Raw genomic sequence first — 25466 nt, forward strand, 5'->3', positions numbered from 1 at the left:
CACCTCAGAACTTGAGGGGAGCTCCTTCTCTGCGTTGAGGGTCTGTATCCAACAGGAACAGCACCGAGTCGCCTCCCTGCATCTGCGTGAACTCGAACACTGAGCACGGGAGCAGTGGAGGTCAGATGCTGGCCCGGCCCGGAGCCACGTTGGGCTGTAACGTGACTTTCTCCGTCTGTGTCGATGTTGTGCTGGGGGCGCCCGCATCTGACGTGGAGGTGAACCTCTCCCGTATGGTGGGGATCAGCCTTGGCCAATCTGCAGCTGTGAGCAGCCTCGCTGCAGGCTGGCAGATGGGGTCAGCGCTGCTCGGGGATTTCCTCGGATACGAAGTGGAAGCTTTTAATAGCAAACGTGGTCGGCTGTATCATCGCATAGCTTGAAACCTGTCCTTTAAAAATACTGACTGTCAGCTGGGATGTGACTGAGTGAGAGAAGTCCACTCTTCTCAGAACTTTTTTTCCCTGGTTTGGAGTAAAAATGAAATATGGTTTAAACCTATCGCTGGTGATGCTAACGTGCTCGTGGGTTTGGGGTGCAGTTCTTCCCTGGGAGGCAGCCTGGAGAAAGCCCTGCCATTCTCAGGAAGGTCACTTGGCCCCATGTGACGGTCGGATCCTTCCTGGTGTGCTGCGCTGTGTCAGATCCTGTGCCTCAGCCAGGTGCCAAGACTTCGGTCTTCTAGGAAAGGCGGCAGGCGCTGGTGTGGGTTTCCCTCGCTACCCACTGCCAGCCCATGGGTGCCTGGTGCCTCGCGAGCGGCAGTCGGAGGTGTCAGGGCAGCATCCGGAGTTGCAGATGGCTCGTGTTGGGGTTGCAGCGCTGTTTAATCCATCTGAGCTGCTTTTCAGTGGGAAAACACAAGATATCTGAGCTCAGAATTGATCCACACTGCTGGCCGGGCTTTTTCCTGGCGGTGCTGTTTTTCCCCAACTGCTGTAGCAGGAGGCAAATGTGGTTACAGCAGCTGCCTGGCTCTGGCAGTTTGTGTCTTGCCTCCCCTACAAACTGCCTTCAAACTTTTTGGCTTTCTGGCCCCCTGTTCTGGTCGATACGAGGCCGTTATCAGAGCTCAGCAAACCGCGATGATCGCATCCGAGCACTGTACCTCAAACCACCTGGCAGCGTTGGGCTGGATGAAGAAGCTTATTTGCATGGGGCGGTTAATTCTCTGTATGTTTTAATCTCTACGACCATCTGTGTTCTTGCCTGGGCTGGGGAGACGGGAGCTCTTGGGATTTATTCCAGGAGGTGAACATGGAGGGGACTGTTTATTCTGTGTCTGCTGAAAACTGCCCTGGGTCAAAGCAGAACAACCTCATTAGCTCTGGGAACAGTTGTTCCTGCATCTTCAGGCAAGGAGGCCTTGATGTGTCAGCTCTATCCTGGAGGCACATCCCAAAAAGCTGCAGGGAGAGGGCAGGGGCAAAAGGCACTTACTGAAAATGGAGACCTCTGTGAGTATTTCCAGCATGCAAACCCAAAACAGAGAAGGTCTGCGATGGGCTCAGCTGGCACCTTGGAGGGCTGTGAGGTCCCCCTGGGGAAGGCTGCATTGGTTTGGGGTGAGGTAGTGTGCTAAAGCATCTCCTGGCCACCCTAAAAGCCCTGCCCCGGGTTGTGGCAGCCTCCAAGGAGCGAGTCTGCCCCACCAGCAGCTACTGCAGTCTCTGCCGTGGTGAATGCCATGGCTGGAGCTCAAATTTGAGCTTCAGAAGCTGCTGATGATTACAGGGGTGCTCACATACAACACCAAAGTCAGGGGACCAGTACCTATAGAAAGCTTTTTTGCAAGCAATGCTTGAAGTCTGCCTTGTTTTGGGCTCTCACTTTTGCAAGCTGAGGCTCGGCAGCTCATCACAGAGCCCCAACCAGGATCTCGCGTGGCACGGGCAAAGGCAGCGCTTGCTGCAGGCTCTGTCGAGGAACGCCTGTCCCATGGGGCAGCACGGCCCCGCCGAGGCTGCTGCTGACATCCGAACCCAGAGGGAATGATCCCTGCCCTGTAATTAAGCTCTCTCCTGCTCCTGTTCACTGGACTAATGAGTAGTCTCGTGGATGTACTCCTTGCAGCTGCTCTGGATTCTCTGTGTGGCTCAGAAGCTTTCCAAGAGAGCCACCTGCAAAGGGCAACCCCAAATCTCCATCCCTGTCTCATTGGTGTGAAGCTCGTGGGCTGGGAACCTTTGAGTGTAAAGTCTTTTCCCTGACTGCACCTTGCACGCTGTAAATTTGTCTGCCAATGTACACCTTGCTCTTAAGAGAGGAAAATCCTTCCTGCCATTCATGCTGGCAGGGCCAGGCAAGATGGAGATGTTCCCCCACCCTTTGGTTGAAGGCTGCCTCTTGAGGGTTCTCTTTCATCTGCTTGCCAGACTCTTGACAGCAGCGGATAATAACAGTTAAAACCAAACAGTGCTCCAGCTAAATCCTCTCCTGGTTTAGCGTTTTAGGGTTTCAGTCTCGACGGAGGCCGTCAGCGTCGCGGCGCATCCCAAAGGGTGGGTGCGGGCTTGTGCCTGTCTCTCTGGTGCGGCAGGATGGCTGTAGAGGAGGTGCATAGTCCTGTGCCCGGTGCAGTGTGGCACCGTGCTAGACGTCCCGTGTGCTATGTGCATTTGTCTGTGCTCTCGTGTCGGGCACATTCCTGGACCCTCGGTGGGGCGATGGCATGGGCCGAGGATCTGGCTGGATTTTGGCTCCACTCCGCTCAGACCCTGGCGTGCGTCCGCTGGAGCACGCAGCCGGCCTTGCTGCAGCTGAGAGCACCGTTGCTCTCTTGAATCTCTTCATTTAGTTAATGATCCTTTTGTTGAGAAGGATTAGGGTTTAGAGGCCTCTGGCAGAGTGTTAATTAAATTAAGTCTATGGGTGTTTTGTTGAGTTTTTAAAGCCCACTAGAGGGCTCAGTTGGAGCCCAGCGGAGTTGGGGCCGGAGGCGCTGGGCTGTGTCCATCTGCTGCAGAAGTTTGCATGAGAAGTTATGTAAGGCCAGAGGAGCCGGACAGATGAAGTGCGTGGGGCCAGTCTGCAGCCTCCGCACCGCGCTCGCTGCTTCTCCAGCCCGGCTCTACCCTGCCTGACCCGTGCCGTGCCACCCCGGGCACTGGCTGGGGCTCCGGAGACCGCACTCGCTGGTGGCCAGCAGGCACGGGACGCCTGCGTCACCGCTTGCTGTGTTATCAGTGTTAAGTAAAGTCAGGCTAATGTGGGTTTTTTTTGGTTTTGGTTTTTTTTTTTCCTTCCCCGCTTGGTGTTTACATTTCTAAGAAGTGGCTCAACGTGAACGTCTGGTTCCACCTTCAGTTCTGGGAAGAGTCAGACACCGAAGTTCGCTTACGTGAACTCTGTTGCAGCACTCATGTAAAATACAAGTGTGAGCACTAGGCTTTGTGGGTTAAGGGATTTTTCTGGTGGGTGCGTGGGGTTTTTCATGTTTAGCTGGAACTACTTATTAACCAATGTCTCTTCTCCTTTCTTTTCTATACACTGCCCCACGATGGATTTTGGTGCTCCGCCTGCGTGGTTTGCCCGGCTGTCTCATCTCTGGGTAAGTACCTGATTCGTTAGATCAGTGAGGGGAGATAGCTGAAACCAATCGCTTGGACTTAAATAATGAACTGACCTGTTTATTCTGTCTTATACTCTGGAGCATTGATTGTTATCAAACAGCGAGGTTTGTCTTCTCTGTGTGTGTGAAGATTTTGGATATTGAAAAGGACTTCATACAGCAATTTCCAGACCAAGTTTTTAACATGAAAAAGCCCCCAGCAGTAGTTTTTCTCACGAGCCTGGACTGTGGAGCGCTGACCCAGCAATAAAAGCACACTAAGTGCCAGCAAGTGAGCAAATGGAAGAGAAAATGGTTTTGGTAGTGGAAAGCAATACTCCCTGTTTCTCCCCAGATTCCTCCTGACGGCTGGTGATGGTAAATCAGTACTGCGGTTGTGTAAGGGACTCTCTGAAGGCCAGAGCGCGGCGCTGGGCTGGCTTCCCTTTCACAAACCTGCAGATGCGCGGGGCTTTGCAGGGCACGGAGCGGAGCCTCAGGCCCTTCTGGTGGGAGAGGAGGGGAAATGCGCGTTGAGCTTGGAGAAGCGCGGCAGGGGCCGATGTTTCCAGCTTGCGTTCACAGAGATCCTGCTTTGCACAGGGGGAAATCGTCCTGGTGGGGTGGTTTCTCTTGGCTTCCCAGCAGAGGTGTGGTGGCTGCCCCCGAGCCTGGGAGGTGCTGTTTGTGTATTAAAGCTGCTCAAAATAAGGTGTGTGTGCCCAGGGTGGAGGAAGGGAAGGGGTCTCTGCTTGGTAAAGCTGGTTCTCTGGATGCAGTGCTGCCTTTGCTTTAAGGTTGCTATCACTGGAAACTTCATAAGTTTTTAATTGACTTTTTTTTTTGTTTTGATTTAAAGTATCCTCCTGCTAAGCATTCCCCTTTCTTGTCCATCTCCACCCCCTCCCCAGTAATATCCTCTCCTCTCCCACTAATGGAAAGGACTGAGCATACTTAGAGAAGCTCCACTCCGTGTCCGAGCGTTCAATGTACTGCCAGTCACTGATGAAAGACTTGAAGGGAAAGCAGAGGAAGGTGCTGGGGGCAGATTGCTTTATTCTTAAACTCAGCGTTATTATACGATGGCTCACAGGGGAGGGCAGGAGAGATGAATCAAATCCAAGCATAAACCTGTTGTTCTTACACAGAAGCACTATATTTGGAAGCTGAGCAGCTGTCTCCTGTTCTGAATGAGCTGTTCTTTGCTATCAAGTCTCTAAAAGAAGAATCATTAACTAGAGAACCTGCCTTGATCAGAGGTGCTGAGCTCCCATCCCCACCACACGCCCAGCAGTCATTTGAATGCAGAATAAACCTTGTCCACACAGAAGGAGAAGCAAGAAACACAGGCTGGCAGCTTGCTGGCCAGGAGGTCGTATTTGGAGCAAGATGCAAGCGCTCACTCGCGTGACGGTGGGAGTGGGTTAGCGAGAGGTGTACCTCTACCAGAACAGCGGCTGTAGCTGTGCCAGGGTGTCCTGGACTGGGAGAGTGGCAGCAGTGCCCTCCTTCTTGGTGCTTGAGCAGACCCTCAGGGCACAATTGCCCGTCTGGTTATTGTTGTGTGACAAATTTCTGGTCAAGAGTGAATTTCTTCCGTGGAGAAAGCTTGTAACCTGAACAAGCCCCGTTTTGTTCTCCCCAGAGCAGTCTCGCTGCGACTTTTGTCTGTGTGAGCAGCCTGTTGTCTTTCATGTACTGCACAGAGAGCAGGGAATTGCATTTCAGTGGTCCTGCTTCTTAAAGGCTTTTGGGGTTTTGCCCTGATATGAGATGAAATTTGCTGCTTGCTGAATACTTGGTATTAATTTTGGTCAGCAAACAAGAAAGCTAAGTGGTACCTTGTTAGCGATGGCAAAGATAAAGGTGGTGTGGTACAGTTTCACTGGATCAGGGACAGCCCTGACCTTCACCCAGCAGAGAAATCGGCAGGCTCAAGTTGCCTTTCCATCTTTAAACCTGGCTTATCTCTTAGGTAAACATAAAATGCATAGGAACTGTAGTAAGTGAATCTCCTCTCCTGGACTGATAAGTGTGTTGGGCATCGGTCCTAAAAGTTAACACACCAGTAGCTTCCGTGAAGGGATGTGCTATGAGAAGCTGGAGGGCAGAAACCGTGAAGGAAAATGCTGAAGATGCAAGTGCAGCAAGAGGAGCCCGTGACGTTTGAGGTTGTGCTCTTGACCTTCAAGCTAAGATTCACATATGTTGCCATTATTTGAAGCCTGTCAAGAAATCTGAAGTGAGGTCGTGCGTGCTGGGTGAAAAAACGTTCAGAGCTGTGTTTGTGGGAAAGGTGGTAAGCGGCAGCGTGTCTGTCAGTGGGGTGCTGCTGGGCTGGGTCTGTCCGTATGTTGGCATTGGTGATGCCGGGAGCCACGTGTTGTCAGCTTGAAGTTTACCTGTACGTGAAATTGTTTCTCCCTATCCCTTAATTCATGGGTCACCTAGAGGAGGGCATTGCTTCGTGAAGCCGTTGAACAGCAGTTGTGTTGTGAACTCGGGTCTCACCTTAATTTGTATTCACATGTAGCTCAGAGAGGAAAAACAAACAAGGTCTCCTGCTTTTCCATGAGATTTTCTGCTTTAAAGCTCTCCTGGAAATGTGGTGGCAGGGTATCTCTTTCACTTGTCCCAGCCCTTCAGAAGAGACCATCAGAATCCAATGCAGTGTCAAGTTCTAGGGCTGGCTTAGCTCAGTGGTTTCACTTTGTCGCTTTGTAAGGCAGTGAAATAGTTCTCATTGTGGTGTTTAAAATAGCAGCGCTGCCTTCTGAATTACCATCTAATTAAATGAAAGCAAAAACTCAAAAGCAAGTGAGCTTTCTGTATCTCTTGTTGCATAAGAAAAGCTGTTTTAGTTGACCTAAAAACCAACATTGAAAAACAGCCTAAACAGAGATGCTTTCCTCCTAGCTCTGTGGGCAGTTCGTAGCAGTTGCTACTGTTCTTGGAGAGCCATTCATGCAGTGGCAGCTGCAAGCCCTCTTCAAAACAGTTACTCCTTTGAGACTTGCTTCCCTTTTGCTTGATGGTTGGAGGAACCCTGCTGTGGAGACAAATAATTAGAAATAAAAGATGGCAGCTTAATGATTATTAGCTTCTTTCACTGCAGACTGCATCAGAAAGCTGAACGCAGGGGTGAGATCCGGCTAGCGTGCATCTCTTGCTCGAAGGATTTGCCGTGTACACCATGTTAACTTGCAGCCTCTGTGGACCTGCGGAACACACTCAACTAAGAGTTATATTATTTATTTCGGTAACAAACCTTTTTCAGAGAGGACGACTCGTAGCAATTAACTGTGACAATGGTAACAGTTCAGATGAAGCTTGCTTCCTGCCCTCTCCTCCTAGTCTCTCCATCTGTACCCACAGTTTTCCTCTACAACTCCTGATTTCCCTCCTTCTCCCCTCCTCCAGTACTTCAGTTCTGCCTATAAATCTGAACTGCTTTGGGTTTTCTTTATAGAACAAGCATGGAAAGGTAGGACCTTAAGTAAAGCCTCAAAATGCTTTATTTTGTAAAGCTCCAGAAAAACCGGCAGCAACGTGATGCTATCCTCTGGGATTTTGTCCTATTGATATTAATCTCTTTGAAGCTGGTATCCATGACTGCTACTTTCAAAGGTTAATATACTGCATTTCAACCAAGCTGAGAAGTCTTTTATTTGTGATACAGAAATGTGCACCAGTTAATCATTGCGCACCTGCAGAAGTGCCTCTCTCAGCAGACTCGGGCTGTGCTGTATTAGGTTGTGGGATCATCTGTAGAAAGGACTCGGGGTGATGAGTCTGAGGCAGTTAGTAGCTTAAGACAAACCCTGCAAGGTCCAAGGAGACAGCAGGTAGGGAAACAGCACTGAACAACATGGTGCGGAGCTTCAGCTCTTATTGGTGAAAGAAAGAAGGAGACCGTGCTCCATTTAGAAGTTGTGTTTGGCTTGGGTGAATTTGCTGCCTGGCCTTTGGGTTACAAGTGACCAGAGGGCTCTCTGCCAAGTATGTAGCTCCAAATTACTGCGAGGTACACATCGGGCCTAAATAAACCCTGATCTCAAAACTTTCCTTCCCTCAACCAAAGAGCTCTGAGTATTTTGAGGCGAAGGGATGCTCTTTGCCCAACCTGCAGTATGGGGTCAAATCTGCGCTTGAGCAGCCCCTTGTGAAAGCTTCACCTAACTGGTGCCTTTCTGAGGAGAAGCTGCAGTTCAAACATGTACCTGGTGTTATTTAAACAGACCTGAGCCTCTCCTCACTGCAGTTTGACTCGTCATCCGTGCCAGGAGTAAATCAGCCGCTGACATCCTTTGTTTGTGGGATGGCTCTTCTGCCTCCCTGCCTTAGCGCTGGTCCCTAGGTGGCACTAACTGTTATTTTTGGGTTTATTTCAACAAAGGCTGCATAGCTGAGCTTGTCCCCTGCTGAAGTGACAGCTGCGTCTCTGGCCAAGCTGGCTGTTCGTGTTTGGTTTAGGAGGCTGGTGCAAGGGCTTGAACTTCCTCCGGCTGCCCAAACATAAGAGGTTTCCAGCAGGGTCTCCTGGAATTTATTAACGAGGGGCAGGGAGTCAAGCACTCTATGTGAGCGCGCTCCTCTCTTTTTAGTTGTGTCTTCACTAAGACTGCTAGGGAATGAAAAACTGGTAAATGCTTGAAGTAAGGGAGAGCTCGTGACCTGATGGAGGTCAGCATGCCGTTGGGCCGGCTGTGTGTCTTGCAATGGCTCTTTCCTTGGTTCAGTCCGTTTCCCGGGCTGTTTCTGGAGCTCAGGCTCATGCCACACTGATTCTGTACCACTTGTATTCACAGTATCACCTGTCATCTATTCTCCAGGGGTTTTAAGAGCTTTCTAGATCCTTTAAGTGCAGCCACTTGTATGTTTAATACTTCCTACCCATACTTAAGGGGAAAAGTATTTCTCTCTCAATGTAGAAACATTCACCATATGAAAACTCGATCCTGCAATCTGAAGCTGACCTACTCTAATCTTTAAATGGTGCATCTTGGCAGAAATGTGATTTACGCACCATCTTTAAGCCCTGGAACAAAGCTGGCTTTCCAGGGAGCTGTTCTTCCCTACACTGGCGCGCAGCCTGGAGAGAGCCGATGCTCCTCTTCGTCTGTTTTCTTCCTCTTTCTTCTTGGAGCTGGTCTGCTGTGCTGCAAGATACCAGACTCAAGTGAACATTGTCTTCACGTAAACCGATGAAACCCACAATGGGAGCTTTTTGTTATTTTGAATTAATAATCTGAAATAAACAGATTCTGGGTGGGATGGGAATTCCTAGCTGTACAGGCTGAGTTGTCCAGCCGTCCCCTCTGCTTTCCCCATTTCCCCAAAAGGCATCCACATAAACCAGCCCAGTACCACAAAGATGTAGTTGCTTGAAAAATGGATTTTTCTACCCACAAGAAAGAACGCGTGTGTTTAGTTTGGCAACAATGGCCTTCAAAGGGCACAACTCCTGCTGTTAAAACAACCAACAAAGGAAAACTCTCCAGTAGGGAACCACGGAGAAAAGGATAGGAGAAGCAGCTTGGGTTTAGCAAAACTTGAGGCTGCCAGGATGCCAAGTGGGATTACAATAGCAAAATCACTTAGTCTCTTTAATTATGGAGGGTGCTGCTTGGCCCTTTATTAACTGGCTCAACAATGAATTGATTGTTGGTTTTGGATGTCCAGCTACGATGGGCTGGACTAGATCTAATCTTTGGTTAAATACTTGATACAGAGCCAGGTGAGTGTACATGTTCCAGGTTGCCTTTGCTGCGCACACACGTGTTGTATAGCAAAGCGGTGCAGCATGTTCTAGTCCTTCGTGAAAATTTCTTGAGTTTTCTTCAGCCTGTGGCAGGCTTTTTCGGGAAGTGAATTCTGCCGTGGCTGCCACTCTGTGGGTTTAAATCGAGGGGTGCACGCTGGAGAAACACAGCGTTAGCTGAAGCACTTCTTCCTTCTAGGTAAATCATTTACCTGAAATCTCTTTGCTCTAGATCAACGTTTTACAGGAAAACAAAGCTTGTGAAGTCGAAGGGAGATTTCCTTTACACCTCACCTTGGCTTTCTGCTCTCAGCCAAAGCAGCACTGCTGATGGTGACAGTACATCTCGGAAGAGGAGCCAAGGGCAGAGGGCCAGTAGCTGGCAAAACTGAGCCACCTGCTCTCCTCCCACCTTGTTTGCTCTTGTGAAATGGCTGCTGCTGCTGCTGCTCTGGAGATTCTCACTTGCTAGTAAAATCTGTGAACGTGGCACGTAAACTGAAAATGCCTATTGTGTGTGTACAAACGTATGCATACTACAGACACAACCAGCTTATTTAGAGCAGTAGTGGATAAATGATTCAGTTGACCAGCTTAATTTCTTTGTTTTCGTAGAAACTGGCATAATCCTGAATCTTTCTCTTCACCTTACATCCTGCTTGCTTTGGGGGAGGGAGCACTGATACCAGTGTGATGCACAATTCCTTTGTTTAGATTGGGAATTCCTCACGTAAAGGAGCTCCTCGGGGTGAGGAGAGCTCTGTGCAGTTTGTTACTTGTGCCAGTAATGCTCTAGGCACAGCGTTCACCGGCACTGGTGTAAATTGGGAGCCCTGTTTTACAACAAATCCAGCAGCTCATCCTGCAGGGCCCTGCAGAGCACTGGATCACCTTACAAAGGATTTTATTACTTTTTTTTTTATGAAGAACTTACTTGAGCTGGATTGAATCTACTCTCAAGATGCTATTAAGAGGCTAGAGCGTGTACTTCTGAGCCGCTTGCTAGCTGCGTGCACTTTTAACAGGCAGAGGGTAAGGTTTGGCATCGTCCTCCGTTGTGACCCAGTTGATTTGCCCTCACCAAGTCCGTCGGGATCCGAGCATTCGCCAAGCGGCCTTTCAGCTTGCAAGGAACAGCCTCTGCCTCAGAGACCACAAACACATGCCTAAAATGAATGTAATTCCTCTCCTTATTCCTATATCCAGCAGCCGAATACCAAGAAATCCTGATTTATTGAAATAATTCTCAATTTCTAATTTATTCCTATAAAGGGACTTAACCCCAGCTATAACTGAGAGAGTTCTTTAAATATTTGCAATCCGGGTTTGGCACAGGGAAAACTGTTCTTATAGTGAAGAATTTAAGAAATTTCCATTACTTCCTATGGGATTTCAGAGGTCAGTTTGGGGCTGTGTAGGAAGGAAAAGGTTAGAAGCTAAACCAGTGATTTACAGCAGAAGTGTGGTGTTGATGGTGGTATTTCCATATACAGAAGAGTGGGGTGTTTTTCCTGTTTTTTTTTTTTTCTTTTTCCCTGCTCCCTACAAAAGGATTGCTTTGGCCTAAGTTCAACTCCCCCGGCCCTAGAAGAACATTTTCAAGGTGCTTGCCACGTGCCTGTCTTCATGTTTGATAACTGTTGCTCTTAAATTTCTCCTTCTGTTTGAAACTCTTGGCCATTTGGGGTCTGAAGAGGCAAGAGCGTCCTTTGCCCTTGTGCACACCGTGTACGGCAGCTTGCACTACTGCTCCCTGCGGATAAATGCTTCACCTGGGAAATAATGGTTCAAAATATGGGAGCGCTGCTGTCTGTACTCACTTGCTGGCAGATGGAGTTGGGGATCATCTGGTGATCTGAGCATGGTGGATGACATGCTGCATGGTGTTAAATCACTGTTTTGATGCGAAGGTTTCGTTGCCCTGGTCTCTTCTCCATGTAATCTGCAATCTGCTGTTGGTCAGTGTGTGTGTATGTTATAATGAAGCGGTGTGGTTCTGTTTGCTTGTTTTTCTTAATTGCAAGAAACTGTTGCCAACCCATGGCATCCAAAAATTGTGGCTTCTTTGCTCAGTGGTTTTCTCCTTAAAGCCCTTTTGGACAAGTGTTTCTTTTCTGACACAGTCTGTTTTCAGCCCATCCGTGGGTGAACGTTAGCAAAGGCAGCGGTTATTGTGGTGGGTCAGCATCAGACATCTGAGCCTCATCCATTCACAGCCTGGGCTATTAAAATGTGTTAATTTAATGCTGTGGAGAGTGAAGTCAGAGCTTCAGGGCATGTTTCAGGGGAGCAGGGACTTACAGCTGCCAGGCCTTTCCCAGCCCGTGTCTTTGAATCAGATGTGCTCATCTGGCTCCGAGGAAACAACCAGATAGTCCAGAGTTAAGGCGAAAATACCTCTCTTCCCTCCCATTAAGGAGCTTTTTGCAAGCGATCTCAACACCGGGACAAGGGAGGAGCTGTCCTGTTCTGCGTCTTTTGGTAGAGCTGAGTGTCATAGACATATAGAGGAGAAGGGGTAAATAGCTGTAAGCAGCACGTTAATTTTTCTAAAAAATTGGGTTTGTTTGGCTCCCATTTAGCACAAGTGTCCTTGCTGTGTGAGTGGTCCTCGTGAGGTCAGTGCTAGTGAGGGCTTCAGCATGAGGATGAAGCCGTCCCAACCAGGGCATGCATCAGCCTGGAGTATTATCTGCTGATGAAGAGGCAGGATGGTTGCTCTTAACGCAAGAGTAATGTGCTTGATAGCTTAATTCTCTTTGGGAGGCAAAGAGAGATGTCGGTGCCGTGTGTCTTTTGGGGGTGTGTAAATATTTGAGCAGGATTTGGTCAGGCTGGCATGCTGGAGCCCTATAAAAGCGCTGACGAGAAGCTGGGCAGCGTTTTGCTGTGCTGCGCTTAGCTGGTGGACAAAAATAACTTATAATTTGGCTGTAGGTGAGGAAAAGCCACTCCATGCTGTGACATGAAGAGTTCGTGAGTGGCGGGCAGGCCGGTCTCCTCTGCGGGGTTGTGCTGCTGCTGCTCCTGTTTTTGCAGGTTCACCAGTGTGGCTGCGGGGTTTTCTTGATGACCAGGCGCTCGCCATCTCACTGGGCACTTTATCGGCTCGACCAGTACCTGTTTGGTTCCTAATGGCCTTATGTTTAAAAAAAAAAAAAGAAAAATAAAGACAACCCCAACACCATCCTCCCCTCTGACCTGGGCCCCAACTTTCTGTGGGAGACAGGGAACTGTATTTAAAAATCTAGGTCACGGAGGGAGGAGAGAGCAGCCCGCCGCTGCTCGGCGTTCCCGGCAGGCAGGGCCTCTCCTGCTCCTTTCGTACCGGTTCCGGGCGGCGCCAAACGGATCTTACACCCCCCCCCCCCCCCGCCCCAGTCGTTTTAGCGCCGGGCTGGCGGGGAGGGCTGGCGGTAATCCTGTCATTTCAGCCTCCCCCTCCCGGGGCGCGGGGTGCTGTTCTGCCGGGCTGAGGGAGGCGGCCGAGGCGGGGCAGGGCCGCGGTCCCTCAGGGTCGCCCCCGGTCGCCGAGGGAGGGAAACGGGGCGGGGGGGGGGGGGGGGGGGGGAGAGCGATGAGGGGGCGCGCGCTCCCGCTGCCCCCACCCTCCCCGCCAGCCGCCGTTTCCCTTCCGCCAATAGGGAGGCGGTGCTCCTGCCCCGCCCCCTGCTCTCGGCCAATGGGAACTTACTACAGTGTTGTGGGTGGGGGCGGGGCCAGGTGCGGGGGGCAGAGCCGCGGGGCGGGCGGCGGCGGCCGGGAGGAGCGGAGCGGGCGCGGAGCGGAGCGGAGCCGGGCGGGCTGGGCGCGGAGCGACACGATCCCCCGAGGTGCCGCACGACCCCGAGGAGCCGCACCGGGGGTGTGTGGGGGTGTGTGTGTGTTTCTGCGCGGCCCGGCGTGAGGGCGGCGGGCGCCGCGCGCGGGGGCGGCCGCGCGCGCGCTCTCGGCGGGCGGGTAAGTGCGCGCGGGAGCGTGTGCGTACGGTGAGTGTGCACCCGTGTGTGTGTGCACACCCGTGTGTGTGTGTGTGTGCGTGTACGGTGAGTGTGCACCCGTGTGTGTGCATACCCCGTGTGTGTGCGTGTGTGTGTGTGCGTACGGTGAGTGTGCATACCCTGTGTGTGTGTGCACGCTGTGTGTGTGCACGCTGTGCGCACAGCGTTATCTGTGCGCGCACGGTTTTTGCACAATGTGGCAGTGTGTGCGCGTGCAGGGTGTATCGGTGCGGGCGGGGGGTGGGTGGGTGTGCAAACGGCGTATCAGTGCGTGCCCGCGGTCGCTGTGCTGTCCGGGCATGTATATATGTGTGTGTGTTTTTGTACACGGTGTGACTCTGCGCGTACAGCGTGTGCGTGCACGGCGTATCTGTGCGTGCACACCGTGTGTGTGTTCATGCGTGCGTGGTCTGTGTGCAAGGTATATCCGTGCCTGCACGATGAGCGTGCGTGCATGGTCTGTGTGCACGTAAAGGATATGTGTGCATGGGGTTTGAGTGTGCACGATGATCTGCACACGCACAGTGCTTGCACACCTCCCGTGTGTGTGTGTGGTGTATCTGGGGTGCAGTCTGCGTGTCCGCTGCGCTCTCTGCGTGTGTGCACGGTGCATGTGCGTGTGCAGCCTGTGTGTGTGTGTGCACGGCATAACCGTGCGTGCACAGCGCGGTGTGCGAGCGCTCCGTGGGGGTGCGTGTGTCATGGAGAGCCACAAGCCGACAGGCTGAGGCTCAGCCGGACACAGGTTCTGCAGGAGGCGAGAAACGGGGTGGGGGGATAGCGGGACGGGGGCACACCCCACAGGGGAGCTGGCACCCAGTGTGTGTCGTCCCCCCCCGTTGCTGGAGCGGGGGGTGCCCAGGGCTGCCGGCGGCCGAGCCGGGGTCCCCAGCTCTGTGCGGAGTCCATTGTGCAGGAGGAGGAGGAGGAAGGAGACATGGCGGGGAAGAGCTCCGGGCTCTGCAAACCGGCGGGGCCCCGCTCGCCCACCCGTGGGATGAACGTGGGTGCTGTGGTCTGGCACCGTCCAGGCGAAGGCTCTTTCCCGGCCGTGCGTCCCGCTTCCCTCTGAATTTCAGTTCAGGAATACGCGTCAGCCCGCTGGGAAGCGGCGCTCTTCAGCCGAAAGAATGTTCCGCTAAGGCGTATTTTTATTTTTTTATCTCCAGCGAGGCAACGGTTACGATGAAAACGACTCCAAAGGGCCCGGAATGAGTTAAAATCGCACCTTGACCACATCTGTGAGCGCGGCGTCAGCAAGCGTCCCGAGCGCCGTCGCTTGAGTGTTCCTTGGGGAAAAGGAACTTGCTCCCCCTTTGCGCGGTTTGGGCAGGGGCCGGTAACCCTCCCAGCTGTAAATGTTTATTTAAGAATTGCGCATCCAGCTGCAAAGAGAAAATTTCTTAGAGGCTGTCTGAATTCTGGAGCAGGTGTTGTACTGGAAATTCTAGTTCAGTTATAATTCAGTTTTTTGTGTTATAATTCAGTTAGGATGCTGGTAAAAATATAGAGAAGGGAAGCAAAATCTTATTGTTGAATGACAGCATGAAACTAATTTTTGCCTTATTTTGGTGTTTATTTTTAGGATTTTAAGGCTTTCCAGATGCGCTAGGTTTTGTTTGCAAAAGTTCTATAGATCTGGAGGGATGGTCCTTCTAATTAGTTGATTCTCATTTCACAATTGAGTTACCAAAGATAAAAATAGTCCCTAGAAGGTCTCGGGAGGGAGGAGAAGACGGCCGTATGTTGGTGGGAGACGTGGAGGGGCTCTGACCTGGCCGCTATCGCTGTTCATCGCTGCGCAGGGCAGTTCTTTTACAATGAGCTGACTCGCGTGTCGCTGCCCCAGGAGCTGCTCCCTTCTCTTGGGAGGTTGCTTTGTGGAGGTGCAATAACAGATTTTTCTTTTTTTGTTTTTTTTTTTTTGGTAACGGCTGGCGGCAACTGTGTTTTGAATTTCTTGAAGGTTTTCCTGCAACGTTGTGGTCGTTAACGGGCGTGTTCTGCTCGTGGTGTGTCGGGTGTCAATGCTGCTAATGTACTTCGTGTTTATTTTTTTACATAATGGTTTCAACCTCTGGCATCTTCACTTTCATTTCCGTGACAATTTTGAGCGTTGGGTGTGATTTAAAAGACAGCGGGGTCCTTGGCGTATCTCTGCTGACATGGCCTTAATAAAGAAGGCGAGGATTTTCTAGGATTCCCGTGGACAAACATAAGCTGCTGCAGAAGGTAAATATCAGGATAAACATAGCACTCCTTACCTTTAAAACTCAATTAGAGCCTTATGAAACAGAGAGAACGATGATTTTTTTTTCCCCTGATATAAATGCATGAAGTATTTCCTGTATCAGTTTAGAAGAACAGGAATTACCTGTGTTTTCATCTGATCTCCCAATTGCAATTTAAACCAAACTCTTATCAGAAGCAAAGCGTTTGACAGGAAGGCAGCAGTCTCTCGCTCGGGCACTGCTGACCCGGGCGAGGGGAGGAAGGACTCTTCTTGGGAACACCGTATGTTCCCAAAGCCTGAAAAAGCTTTAGACAATGAGACTCCAGATCTACAGCTTCTGTCCCCGGTAACGCGCTGCCAACTGCCCGCGTGTGCCGCATGAGCGGACGCGATATTTTCACTTGACAGCATTTGATTTTTGGAAAGCGGTAAAGCATATCTATTCTGATGCCCCATTTACTGCTTATTGAGCAAATATTGGAATTGATGGGAGGTAGGCTGGTAGATATGTTGCTTTTCTAGTAAGCAACTGCATTTACAAATTCATTCATTAGCGATCAAAGCGTTGCTGTGCCGGGATAGCTTGCAGGCATCCAGCCACGGGATGTTGGGATGCTCCATGTGCTTTGAAATGTTGATGGGTGGATGATGATGTTGGGAATGTGATATGTAACGTGCTGGAATAAAATTGTATGTAGGGACGTGTTGCTGATGGAAGGCAGTGGCTCTGTACCGGGTTTTTATCCGGGGTTGTTCTCAAAGGTATCTTGGATTTTTGGTGTTGATAAGTAAAAACTCTGGATCTTCATCCGCGCGGCAGTTCGTGGAGGTGTTGGTTGTGTGTCCACAGCATCTGGCCAGGAGTTTCTTGTCAACACCTTTCCTTTATGCATTCTCTGATGAGTGGTGTTTGAGGAGAGCCTCTTCATTTGGGGGGACCACAACAGTACCTGTTCTGCTGCAGAACAGTTTTTTCTTCAGCCTCTGAATGCCACATTTCATCCGTTTCTTGGAAAAAGCCCGGGAAGTTGGTGCAGCTCAGCGATGCTGTGGATGGGGAGAGCTCCGGGCTGTCTCTGGGTGTCCGGGCCAGGGGATCGCCTGGGATAGAGAAACCCAACCGGCGTGGGAGGCAGCGCGGGTCCTTCCCACCCCGCTGCGGGTGGAGGTGTGCACGGCTCTGCAGATGGGGAGCTCGAGCTGGGCTGCGTTTGTGTACTCTGCTGGGTTTGTCTGGACTTGCTCTGCTTGTTGGAGCTGCTTTTACCTTCATGGTAACGAGCAGTGATGAATCAGAGGCGTTGCTTTAATACGGTAGTCTTTGAGGGGCCTGCAGTAGCACTATGGATGCAAATTGTTTCCTCTTATAAACCTTATTTTGTGTTTTTAAACTCAGTTCAGCCCCATGTAACTTTTCTGGAGCGTTAAGGAATGGCAGATACTCAGACCTGGAGCTGTGTTTCATTGCTGTCGTGCCGCGCTCTGGGGAAACTCGACACAAAGCTTTGCATCTCGAGTGGAAATTGCACTCTAGGCTTGGTGATCTTTTGCAATGATTGTTCTGCTTTCTTGGTGCTTGGCTTTTGCTGTAATCTTGCGTAGATTAAGCAGGCGGCTATACGTAAAGATTTCACCTTATACTCCTCATCTGCTACGCTGTTTTGATCAGTACTGTGGTTCCTTAAGTTGCAAAGAACTGTAGGATGCGGCATAGCAGGGATTTATCTTTGTCCATCGGATGGATTAGGTAGGAATGTTCATGGCTTGTACTTAATCCAGATTAATATTATTAGTTTCTTTACGTTCAGTCGGTTGTTTACGCTTGTTTTCTGTTTATGTGAATTTTTGCTTGTGTAATGCCGCTAACATTATGTATTAAAAGCAAATACTTTTAATTCATCTGCGTAGATGGACTAAATCTCCTTTTTTTTTTTTTTTTTAATGAAGCAGTTCCGCAGAGAGGAAAATTGTGTGAGCTTGGGGTGCGTATTTCAAGCACTCATACTCTTCCAGGGCATGCTCCTCCAGACCCCGCTGTGTTTCTGATACGAGCTTTTTAAACAAATCCCCATGCCAACTTAACTTCAGCTGCTGCGCTCAGAGCAAGCATCTAGAGCAGTGGTTTATAATTTATGAAGTCACACAGCGCTTGAACTCCGGTGCTTTTGGAGGGGACCGAGTGTTTTTGTATCTCCCCCATCTCGATGCAGAGCCTGGAAGATGTAGGAAGAAGAGCAGCTCTAGAGAGTGTTTCTGCTTGTGATGGGAGACCCCCGTGGCGCTGGCCGGTCGCGTGCCGTGGCCATGGCCGTGGCCGTCACATTGCATGCTTCCCTCCCACGCGTGTATTTTTGGAGAGTGGTCCATTCCATCTGTTGGCGAGGGTGAGTGCTGTGAGACGTCAGCCAGGCTTTCGGGCAGGTTCGCAGCATGAAATAACGTCCTCCGAGGCTGTCCGAGGAAACCTGCAGCCCAGACTTCAGGTTCTGCCCAAACCGAGGTCCTTCTTACAGGGATCAGGTCAGTGTGAGTTGTGACCGCAGCAAAATGCCCCGTGGATGGAGTCCTGCGGGTGGAGGCTCGGTTTGGAAGCAGCAGGAGAAAGATTTGGGCTAGTTAGCTGTTTCTATGAAAAACACAATTCCTTTGAACCCGCAGGTCACCGGTTGTAGGCTGATTATTTCCCCCCCTTCCCCACCCCACGTAATGCGTGTGTGTGAGAGAGATAATTAAAAGCTTTTAGTTAAATAAATAACTAAGCCGCTCACGCGGCTTTATAGTAGAATTGCAGAGTCAAACACTTGGAGGTAGAAGATGGTGTGTGCTGCTGCTGGTCCCTGCAGCATCTCCTCTGTCTTTCTGTGCGAGCTCAGACCAGCGTGGTCTCGGTGTGTGATTGCATACAGGCTTTCCCCCGCCTCCAGGGCTTGCATATCGCTAAATATAAGATAAAGCCACCTGCTAAGTGGAAACAGTCCCGTCCCATTGTGTGCGGGGCCCTGGGCTGTATTTATTTCCCCGCTATTCAAACTCTGCTCCGAAGACAGGATTAATAATTCCCGCTTGGGTTCATCTGCGATGCCTGTGTGCAAATGAATCAAAAAGCACGAGCTGGTCTTTGCAATTCGCTTGTGAGATGGGGCTGGATGCTTCGGGCCAGGGGGTGGTGTGAGTGTTGAAGGGCGGTTTGGTTTTATCCCTTAGATGTGGAGCACAGTGGAACATTTTATATTCAAGTCCCGGTTTCTGTCTCTGTGAGCTGCCCGCAGTGCCTCAAGCCAGGCACTCGGAAAATGAGAAACATGCAGCTGGTGACCATTCCTGGGGAGTTTTCGGACTCGTTCGTCATTGGGCAGGGGCTGGTTCACGGAAGGGTAAAAATCTTTCAAGCCCAGCTTCAGCTGCCATAGCTAGGAAATGTGTCTCCTCCTGCAGCCCTGCCTTGCTTGCTGCCTTCATGAAACAAATGATAAGAGAGCCCTAGAACCAAATATCCCTAATTTCTCCGCTTAACGTGAGGGCCAGAGGAGAGCAGGGTGCCCTGGGGCTTTACGGGCAGATGCAAATTTTAGTGGGTGCAGAGGCAGCTCAGGGTGGCGATTTGCAGATCGACAAAAAAACCCCAATCCTTGAATCCCCAAACAGAAACTGTTAGTGTGTCTTTTAAATACTGGATTCTTTGTACACGTCATTTTCTAGTCCTGCTTGCAAACTCACGTATCATTGCCTACGGGGATGCAGCCCCTTGGGTAGACGGGGAAGAACGTGAGCTGTAATCCTCCCCGGCCAAGGGAGCCCTCCTGTTCTTCACATCGATGAAAACACAGCTGATCATTTTGTCTGAAAAGTCTTAAAATCCAGCATTAGGCCAAAGTTTTCTGTCTTAGGTGCCCGTTTTACAACTGTTGGCTTGGCAGCGATTGACGTGCAAGATGGAAATTGTGTGTTTAAATTCAAGGGCGTTGTCGGTGCGCAAGTCAAAAGAAATGCCACCTAACCGACATCTCCGTTCTCCTGCCTGAGTGTGTGTAAGTGTACAGAGGGGGTAAAAAGGCCATCTATAATGTCAACGTGCCCTGGCACAGGCAGAAGGCAGAGGATGTGTTCCCAGTCTTCTTGCAAGAGGAAGGGGTCACATCCTACGCAAGAAAACAGCATTTTTAGGGTCCTCAGTAGCAAATATTAAAATTTGAGCAGTAGGAAGCCAGGTGGGGTGAGTACTGGCACTGCCCCAGCGTCACCCCATCCCTCCCGGGGCTGTACCCCAAGAATGTCACCCCATCCCTCCCTCCCAGGGAGTACCACTACCACCCCGTGTCCCTCCATCCCTCCCGGGGTTGGCGCCAGTGGCCGATGCCAATCTCGCTGCTTTTTTACCTCCAACCTGGAAGTGAGTATGCGTGGTGAGAACCTAGTGAAACTTGGTGAATAAGCGCATCGAATAGCAGCATTATAAAATCGAAGTGTGGGGTGCCTGGTGCAGCTGATGGAATAACTTTCATCTGGGTACAAATCGGAAATGTTTGGGGAGGAGTCCAGCTGCAGAGAAAATGACTGTTTTCAGCTGTTTGTTGTATGTAGCTCTAGTCAAAAGGGTTTAAGGACCCCCACGCTTTCTTGGAGAGGGAGAACAGCTAGGAAGAGAAATTGATTTGGGAAGGTAAAATGCAGGCTAAATATATGTTGGTTTTCCATTGATTTTCATGTGCAGCCAGCCCTCCTGGGGTGTTTAAACGGGATGGAAAAGAGCTCTTGCAGATGCGCGGGTTTGCTGAGTTAATTACGCAGATCGGCTGACTTCATTCTTCAGGAGTTTCTGAAAAAGAATGTAATATTGTAGAGGACGGGCACAGGATGGACCTTGGAGAAGGGAGTTTTATCTGTGGTGAAGCCAGGAGGAGCAACGGGGGCGATTGCATCAACATGGGAAGGGCGTGCTGCCGATAGCACGGGGAAATGGCCATGTGCTGAATTCCTCTGACTTCAGCAGCATCTGATAGAGTGTTTCATTAGAGGAAATAGTTTCTTTAGACTTCTCCTTGAGGTTGTTGTTGTTGTTGTTACTGCTGCTTCTGTTATTTCCCTCCTGTCTACCTAGATGCTGTCTTCAAAAAACACTTCCTTTGTTTATGGGTGGCAGTATCTGGTTTGTTTGGTCCCGCCTGTCTCTGCGCTTCCCTTCCCTCCCCCAGGAAATGGTGGAAAAAAGCTGGAGTTGGCCTGTGAGGTCAGAGCAGCGTCTGGCCTGTCCTGGTGCAGGGATTGTGTCCCTGCCCCTCTCTGCAGCGGGGTTTGGGATGCTTCGCCCCCTCGTAACGAGGACCCGAGGGACTAGCAGTATCCAAGCGTGTTTGTCTCAAAGAATGACTTTTTTCCCCCCCTTGCCTGCACGCTGGAGCAGGTTTTTTTCTGTTTTCTTTTGCTTCTCAAGTGAGATGCTTTGAGTAGCTGGTGTCTCCCATCTCCTCAGTTTTGGGGCACTGAAAATATTCCTCTTCTCGGTTGCATTCAGGTCCACTCGATCCCCCCCTGCGAATGCCCAGCAGAACGGGATCTTGGATGCTGGTGGGGAAACCAGCAGCGGCATGGGCAGTGCTACTGCCTTCATATTTTGCAGCTGCTGCTCTTGGCTATATTTATTTATTGGCTTATTATCTGACCTGATGATGACAAATGGCAATATTCCTTTTGTAAAGATGTAGTTTATTAAAAAAAAAAAAGAGTTCCCACTGCATGATGAGTAGAGAGGGAGAGCTCGGGGAAACAGAATCTGTTAGCGCTATGTGCCTGCATGCCTCCAGAGGCAGGAATGGGACTAGATAATGAACTTGAGAGATGACTTCAGCAAAGCAAGGAGGCTTGCAGTTACAGTGAAATTTGGTATTTCACTGTAACGCTTCCCTTGCAGCTTGCTTTCTTTCCATAATTGTACTGGACTCTCCAGCATCAGTATTGCCTGATTATTACACTGGCAGGGTTGTTCAGGCTGGGTTTGATCCATGCGGTGCTAATTGCAGGTGATCTAGTAACAGAAATACAGCGGGCTTAAACTTTTTTCTCCTTTTTTTGAGGTAGATGCACAGCTACATCTCTACCAGCCATTAGATTCATTGCAAACGCAGATGAAGCGAGCAGCAGAGCTGGTGTAGGGAGACCTGCGAGCATCCCCGTGCCCAGAGATCAAACACCCACCGGTTCAGTAGGTTGTAAGGTTTGCTAATCGGTGGCTTGGCGAGGTGCAAACCTGATGACAGGGTTAGCTTTGTTTGCTGGGCTAACGCTGCTGCTGGAAGTGGTTGCACATTAACGATTTCTTATGATTTCTCATCGCAAACAGTTGTAAATCGCTTGCGTAGTAGGAACAGATGCAGAAAGCCCTCAGCCCTGGTTTTGCTGTGCAGCATACCACCTCCTGCCTTGGGTCTTTTAGATCGAAAACAGAATTGTAAGGAAAGAAAGATCTGTGCCCTTTTGATGCTTAAACTATAAAATCAACTGAAAAACAGTGGATAGCTTGTGCTCGTTTCGGAAACAGTTTAACCTTCTGAAACTTCCGACTCTGGCAAAAAAACCAAGTAGTGCTTAGTTATACCGAATCTAAAGTTTGATTAATTGTAATTTTCATAACACTTGACCTTTACCACTAGAAAAACATCTTGGGATAGGTGAAGAACATTTTTTTTTTTCCTCAACTGTAACCACCTGTTTATTAAGTTTATTAAACTTTCTCATAATCTAGCTGGGGGCGGAGAGGATGTAGGCTGGAGTTGCAGCCACGCATCTCTGAAGGATGAAGTCTGTGGGTAGGTTGTTCCTGTGCACTTCAAGGGTCTGCAGAATTTTTCCCTTGTGTTGAATATCCTGATCCACTTCAGCAGAAACACTCCCTGAGAAAATATTTTGAGAGATTTCTTTAAAATAAAAAAACAAGTGGAGAAAAGCACAAGCCTCTCTGTATTCCTGCGGTTGGAAACTGTCATCAGAGAGCTTTTCTAAGGGAGCAATTTATGAAAACAGCGCAGAAATGCAGCCAACTGCACCCCGCGAAGTCGAGCATCGTCTCAACGTCCCTAGATAAGCCAAACCCAGCAGTCGCTCGGTTCCTCCTCTCCGGAAGAAAACAGCAACTGAGGACCGTGCAGTTTTTGTCTGCTTTTCCTGAGTTAATCTCCTTGCATTGCTTTCCCACCCATTTACTGTGTTTTTGTCTGGTCACAAGGTGTTTCATGGGTGCAGCCAGTTCAGATGCTGCGAGTCAGAGACGTTTGGGAATGAGTCAGTAGAGCTCAGGATGGGGCAAGTTTCTTGGAAACAACCTGGGAGATCCCCAGGCTTTGCACGAGCTTAAAATTAAGGCTTGACTCCAAGGCGCAAAAAGATCCAGACTTCTTGGTATTGGCTTCTAGTAGTGCTTTGGGAAATACTGCTTGAAATTTGTTGCTCTCTTTTAAAGAAAAAATCGGTCTTTGCTGCTCCAAGCAGCAAATTATAATTTTTTTTTAAAATGCAAATTGGAAAAAAATTCAGCTTGGAGAAGTGCAGGTATTTGATTTTTAAGTTGATAGTCTGTTGTGCAAGTAATGAGCCGGTGTGGTACCCGGTACGGTCCCCTTACGGATTTCAGTGATTGTGTATGTAATCTGCATTTACTGCGAGGAAAAAGGGATGTGGCACTTGCGTTTTAGTAGGCGGACTGTCTTTTTGGTTGAATCCGTGTAAATGGGGATGTGTGTGCTTCATTGGAATCCGAGATCCGCCCATCTCTTTTATTAAAGAAGTGTTTGGTTTATGCCACCTGCAGTAAAAGCCCACGCTGCCGTTGCCTAATTCCTAATGGCACGAGCGTTTATGTTTGTGTAGCATCTTCCTGTTTTAAACCGTGCTGGAAGTTGATTTTGCTGCTTAAAATCAACTCCTTGCGTAAACTAGCAGCTCACTGGGTGACCACTAATTGGTTTAATTGCCGCTCTTAATATTAAATACATTGTGGATTAGAAAAGCATGTTCTGCTGCCCAAAGTACTCGACCGAAGTGGCCCCAGATGTGGGTGACTCCACGTTCCCCGTGTCCCCGTGCAGGCACATCCCTGATGTGAGCAGTTCGTGCCACCGCCGTGATCCCTGGTTGTGGTCCAGTGCGGTCTCCGAGCCCTGTTGCTGAGCAAACCTGCACCAAGATGGGTTTTTCTCAAAAACCTTGTGTTTGGGAAGGTAGGCAAGGGCTGGGAGCAGAAATGAAGCCATTTACCTTTTTATTTTCTTAAGTTTAGCGCTGACCTTCCCTGCCGTTGTCAAGAATGAGTTTTGCAGTGCTGTTGGTGAAACGCTTTGAAAGTCCGCTACACCACGCAAAGAGAAACATATTTTGGAAAAAAAAAATAAATCTAATATTCAATTAAAAAATGAGTAGACGATTGTGGTAAAGCCATATTTCTTTCTGGTGTGTAGCTGTTTCACCCAAGTGGCACTGCATCAGACCTTTGTGCAATAGATATCTATTTGTAGAAAGGAAAAAAAGAGACCAAAGTTTACGGGTTCTTTCTCAAAATCCAACTGAAGGCTGTCTTGCACAGGGGGAAGTATTAAATCTGAGCAATGAGAGTTGCAAAATAACTTCTTTTCCTGCTGTCTGCAGATGCCGGTGTGTTTGTGAAGGCTTTGCAAGCGGCAGAGGGTGGTTCTGCACCATTTGCTAAGGCTAATGCTGTGCTCCCTTGTCCTGGGCTCTGCAACAGGGAGTAGTTTCAGGTCTTAACCTCCCAGGTCCGGTGTTAATGCCTGAACAGGCTCAGTTCATGGTTTAAAGTGACCCGTTCTTGGGAGGGAGATGGTTTTCAGGCATTTCTCCCATAGTCTGGGGAGTTCGGGGTCTCCATCCTCCTTTTTTTGAATGGTTTGCGAAAGGCACCTGCAACTCGCGTGAATTTATATGGTGCTGGCGCTGACGGTGATGGATGCCTGACATCTCGGATGTTTCCAGGTTAATGTCCCCAGTCCTGAACTGGTGCTGTGCTTTGTTGAATCCCAAAGAAGAAAACAGACAGTTAGTGCCATGGATGCATGGGGGATCTGAGGGGCTGGCAGAGGCTGCTGAGATCTGGGCGTTGAGGCTACGGTGACCTTCTGCACATCCGCTCTTTCACCAGCCCTGCTGCTCTTGCTCAGGGGTGTTAGTCCACCACTGAGACCGGGAATCTCTATTTCTTTTCCCAGAGGAGAGGCTGATCCTGGATGCTGGTGGATTTGAAGCGTTGCCTCCAACTCCATGCGGCGCAGCCGTCAGCAGCCTCGTGCGCAGGGAACTCTGTAATTAATGTTGGCTCTTGAGTGCCGAGTAATTGGGAGCAGTAATTGGATGGTAGCTTAAGAGTAGGAGCATGGTTAAATAAAACAAACAGGCTTGCAGTCATAATGTCAGCAGGTAAAATGCCTGGGAAATGGCAAATCCGCATGGCGATGACGTGCGCCACGAGCGTCCGTGAGCAAAGTCCCTGCTGAACGCAGGCGTGCTTCAAAGCGAAGCAGTGAAACCAAAACGTGCAGGGGCAGGCTCCGCTCCTCCTTCCCTGGGTGCTGAAAAGGAGACACCACTCGGTAAGGCAGAATTTTTTTTTAAGCATCTCTCTCACTTAGGAATAAGATAATGAAATGTTCTTGATGTGGAGTTGTAATTCACTTCTGAACGGTTTTTGCAACTTGTTTAGTTTGGGGAGCTGAAAGGAGCTCAGGCTGCTGTGCGTGCATGCACCGACATCCTGGATGGGACGTTACGTTTGTTTCTGTCGTGTCTTTTCTTTCCTTTTTACTCTCAAACCACATTTGCCACTGCGAGGGCTGCAAAAAACTAGCTGCTTTCTGGAGCTGGCGTGGCTTCACTCTCATTTTCTGTACTGCCCTACTAACAGCTTACACCGTGTCTTGG

At 49.8% G+C, this 25466-nt stretch overlaps 1 protein-coding gene across 50 annotated transcripts in view; it reads left to right on the top strand.

The window, feature by feature from the left end:
* Nucleotides 1–25466, top strand: part of EPB41 (erythrocyte membrane protein band 4.1) — a 93918-nt gene that overhangs the window by 5920 nt on the left and 62532 nt on the right. For 32 of the 50 annotated variants that reach the window (XR_008573973.1, XM_054802348.1, XM_054802351.1 and 29 more), the window contains exon 1: nt 3400–3550. The exons of 9 other annotated variants lie outside the window; for them this stretch is intronic. Coding sequence is in view for 32 of the 41 variants with exons in the window: in XM_054802348.1 (XP_054658323.1) it covers nt 3462–3550 (89 nt within the window). In the remaining 9 variants the exon portion in view is untranslated. 9 more of the 50 variants (XM_054802334.1, XM_054802361.1, XM_054802359.1 and 6 more) reach the window with 9 other exon arrangements.

This window comes from Grus americana, chromosome 23 (genome assembly GCF_028858705.1).
Source record: "Grus americana isolate bGruAme1 chromosome 23, bGruAme1.mat, whole genome shotgun sequence".
Classification (NCBI taxonomy): Eukaryota; Metazoa; Chordata; class Aves; order Gruiformes; family Gruidae; genus Grus; species Grus americana.